Source organism: Helianthus annuus, chromosome 4 (genome assembly GCF_002127325.2).
Source record: "Helianthus annuus cultivar XRQ/B chromosome 4, HanXRQr2.0-SUNRISE, whole genome shotgun sequence".
Classification (NCBI taxonomy): domain Eukaryota; kingdom Viridiplantae; phylum Streptophyta; class Magnoliopsida; order Asterales; family Asteraceae; genus Helianthus; species Helianthus annuus.
This window is the reverse complement of record NC_035436.2, coordinates 5,772,837-5,777,126: the sequence shown is the minus strand read 5'-3', so window position 1 is coordinate 5,777,126 and position 4,290 is coordinate 5,772,837. Positions and strand designations below refer to the sequence as shown.

Below are 4,290 nucleotides of genomic sequence, written 5' to 3'. Positions count from 1 at the left end.
TATAAGTAAAGAAGTAGTATAAAAGATATATAGTAAACTAACTTTTAAATAACATAAAAACATAATTAATGCAATACATTAATCAAAAGTTGAATTTTATGATTCCATATATGGAGTTAATGAATAAGATTAAATGGCTTAGGTCCTTTGTAGTGGGGCGCTATATGGGTGGATTTTTGGCTCATAGCGCTTAATGGTGTCTGGAACATCCCGACGAAGGGCGTTATGGGGTAAAAAAAGGGGAGAGCGCTATCTCCATAGCGGCGATATGGGGGTTGTTTTCAAAAATGGACCAATCAAAAAATAGTTAGTGTTTTTTTAATTAATTAATAAAAATGAAAATTAATAATTAGGTAATAATTGGTAGGGGCTTTATGACTACGGGATCTAGTGATAGAACGCCCCATAAAGCCTCTGTGTGACGTGGCACGACACGTGTCGGATAACGCCCACAAAGGGGCTTTATGACTACGGATGGCCTTAGGTTGGAGGAGTAATTTATTGAAGATTTTATTTAATTTTTTAACGGTTAAATGTTACACTTATCGGGTATTGAACCCCTGATCTCCTTCTATTTAAACACCTAAAGGATTTTCTTCCAGTCGCTGATTCTTATTTAATTATTTGGTTGATAAAGAATCAAACATAAAATATTGAGTTAGACTATGGGGTGTGGAGGGGTTTAGGTTGGGGCATTGCTCGACACGTGATAGGTATGGGCTCCACCAGTCCACACCCAAAAAAGTGGGGTGTGGAAGGGCGTGGCTAGGCGGCGTTGAGGTGTCGTATGGCACCTAAATTTCTTTTTTATATTAATCATAGAATTTAGTAAATAATTTTAAAAACACATTTATTTTATATTAAATAACTAAAATAAAAAAAATACATGACATCACCAAAAAAAATCAATCATCTTCATCTTTACTGGAGTCGAATCTATGAAGTGTCGAAATAATAATTCTGCCCCGTCATCTGCATCTTCAACAATAGCTTTCACCAGCATCGACACTGCTGATAATAATAATTCCGACCCGTCGTCGGATGAGGATGACAAAACAAATTTATCATACGAATCGCTTGAACTTGAAGAATCCATTTTATATATTTTTTTTGGAGTTTGATAGTGGTTTTTGAATTTTTTTGATGGTAAAAATGAGTAAGAAATGTTTGGTTTATATAGAATATAATTAAAAGATTTTTTTTTAAATAGGCGTTGGCCAACGGCTATGCCTAACGGCTAGCCCAACGGTCATCAAATACTAGCCAATCAAAGCCAGCCATGTCACCCCAGCCTCCTGCCCCACGCCAGGCTCAATCCCCACACCAGCGGGACAACGTCACGACCAACGCTAACCAAATGTAGTCTAGCCAGCGTTAAATGCATTCCGGCTCCCCAATCCACTTACCACACCCGGTAGTCTTAGTCTTAGTGGCAGAAAAACCCAAATTTGTTGGTCCTATGAGATTTAATGCCCCTGAAACTATGGATGCTTCCACATCATCACGTGGTATAAACTTTTTCACTTTTAGTTAACCAATTAACAATAATCTAATTTTAAACAATCAATAAAGACAAATTTTAAAAGCAAAGATAAAAAGTGTGCATATCACATGGTATATGTCCTTATAAAAACCACCACTCCATCCCTCACATGAACCACCCTTCCAAAATGCATAACCTCTTCATCACATTTCTCATCATGTTCTTCTCCTGCACTAAACCCTCCTCCGCCTTGCGCGGCGGAGTGCTCGTCGGCAGTTGGAAGCCGATTCCTGACATCACCGACCCTACAGTGATCAGTATCGGCAAGTTCGCCATCTATGAGCACAACAAGGAATCTCATGTATCTCTCAAATTTGCAAAAGTCATCAAAGGAGATCAACAAGTGGTCGCGGGAATGAATTACAACCTGACGATCACGGCGTCCGACCGTGGAGTCAGGAAGAACTATGTGGCGCTTGTTTGGGACAAACCATGGCTGAAGTTCAGGAAGTTGGTGTCGTTTAAAGGACCTGTTTGATGTTGAATTTCATGTTTTTGTTTTGTGATTTTGGAATGTGTAATAGTTGATGATATTTATTACTAAATAAAAGATCAGATGATATAATACATACATAAGTGCTCTGATTTTTTTTGAAGGGTGACTTTTAAAATGTACATGGACCATTGGTCACCGGGTTCCCGTCAAGTACGGTTACCTGTCAGCCCAGCATTCGCAGACGCGACGTTCTATCGGGCCCCGGCTGCCGCTCTGACTGACCTTCGCCCGGAAACCATACTGTCCTCACACGAGAAACTCGTTAGGGTAACAGCTGGGTAAAACCGGGTTGCCCTCCGGATCAAACCATACCTCGGTAGAAAACGATCCATCATTGGGACGTCCCGCACCTTTCGCCGCAGCCGGGAGTCAAACCGGCGTCTCCAAGGAGAACACCGCCCAACTAACCAACTGGGCTATGGTGGGGGATACATAAGTGCTCTGATTGATGTTTTCGTATTGAATTTTCATGTTAGGAAAAAATCTTAATCTGATTTGAATTGCATAAATAAAATACTATTTATCAATTTCATTTTATTCTAAACACCATATTGAATTGCATAAATAAAATACTATTTATCAATTTCATTTTATTCTAAAAAACCATAGTAATAGGCTACCTTAATTTAGTCAATATTTATTATAGACAAAATTGCAGAAAACAACCTTTATGTTTACTCCAAACTGCACTTTATACCTTTCATTATGAAATCGGCAAAAACCAACCTTTATGTTCGTGTTTTGCTACAAGTTCGACCTTTAACACAAACACCGTTAAATTTTTTTGGTTAAGTTACCTCACATGCTTTGCATGTGAGGGTATTTTGGTCTTTTCTAATTTTTTCAATACAATTTATTTATGTATTTAGAGAGTGAGGTCAGATGAGAGTGAAGCGTAGAGAGAGAGATCAGATGAGAGAGAAAGGATACAGAGAGAGTAGGAGTGAGAGTCAGAGAAGATGGTGGCCACGGCCTCTCGCCGGCCACGCTCCGGCAGCGTAGGCAATCGAAAACATAAACATAAGCTGTGGTAGTTGTTGACAGTGGAGGTAGTTGTTGACGGAACCGTTTACTGCGGATCTGGGTTGTTGCTACTTAACATTGGTCAAAATACCCTCACATACAAAGCATGTGAGGTAACTTAACCAGAAAATTTAACGGTGTTTGTGCTAAAGGTTGAACTTGTAGCAAAACACGAACATAAAGGTTGGTTTTTGCCGATTTCATAGTGAAAGGTATAAAGTGCAGTTTAGGGCAACATAAAGGTTGTTTTCTGTAATTTTGTCTTTATTATATTTAATTGTGATTATACGTAAATTAGTGCTAGCCATTTATAGGTGAGATATTATCTCCTTTTATCACAGGAGAAATCTCGTGTATATATGTGGATGTAATTCTCGTTAATATTCATTCAAAAAACAAAGGCCTTTCATGGTATCACAATTAAATATAATAAATATTGACTAAAATTACGGTACCCTATTACACAGATTTTAATAGTATATAACCACGTTATTAACACACGGGTTCACAGGTTGAATAAACAAACATTTAATAGTTAGTTATAAAGATTTAGGATTATAAAATATAGGTTCAGCTAAGATACATTTCTAAAAATAAGAAATAGAATACGAATAGGTGAAATACAAAAAACATAAAAAAAATAATATTAGACTCAGAGAATTATGAAATGTGACACAAACACCTACTTATGTATTAGGTGTAGTTGTGTTTATCTCCTAAGGTTAACCATTACACGATCCGATCTCTTTAAAATGTGTTGTTATCAAGATCAGGAGTTCCATGTGCCTGTAATGTTTTTTGTTGACCATATGATGTGTCTATAATGTTTTTGTTGACCATATGGTGTTATTCCGTGTCTTCTGTTAGACTATTTTTAGCTAAAATCTCTTACAATGTCTAAATTTTAGCTAAGTTAGAAAAATAAGGCTTTAAGTTTTCAATATATTTAGATAAAACGTTTATTATTTTTTTTTAATATAATCAACCGAAGACGAACGAACATAAACGAATGAAAATGAACGAACGTAACCGAACATATTATCGAATGTTCACAAACACAGTCGAACGAACGAGACCTGTGTTCGTTCGCTAAGCTAACCGCACAAATTTTGGTAAGCTAATCGAACAAACATAAACGAACTTCCCACCGAACAGTTCACGAACTGTTCGCTGACCGCTCGGTTTGTTTACAGCCGATATTGAGTTTACATTTGATCGATGAGATAAA

At 37.2% G+C, this 4,290-nt stretch overlaps 1 protein-coding gene across 1 annotated transcript; it reads left to right on the top strand.

Moving 5' to 3' along the window:
* The first annotated feature begins 1,670 nt into the window (after positions 1-1,670).
* LOC110932805 (cysteine proteinase inhibitor 5) lies at positions 1,671-2,021 on the top strand. Its single transcript, XM_022176060.1, has one exon. The coding sequence runs from the start codon at positions 1,671-1,673 to the stop codon at positions 2,019-2,021; it is 351 nt and encodes a 116-aa protein (XP_022031752.1).
* The last annotated feature ends 2,269 nt before the right edge of the window (positions 2,022-4,290 follow it).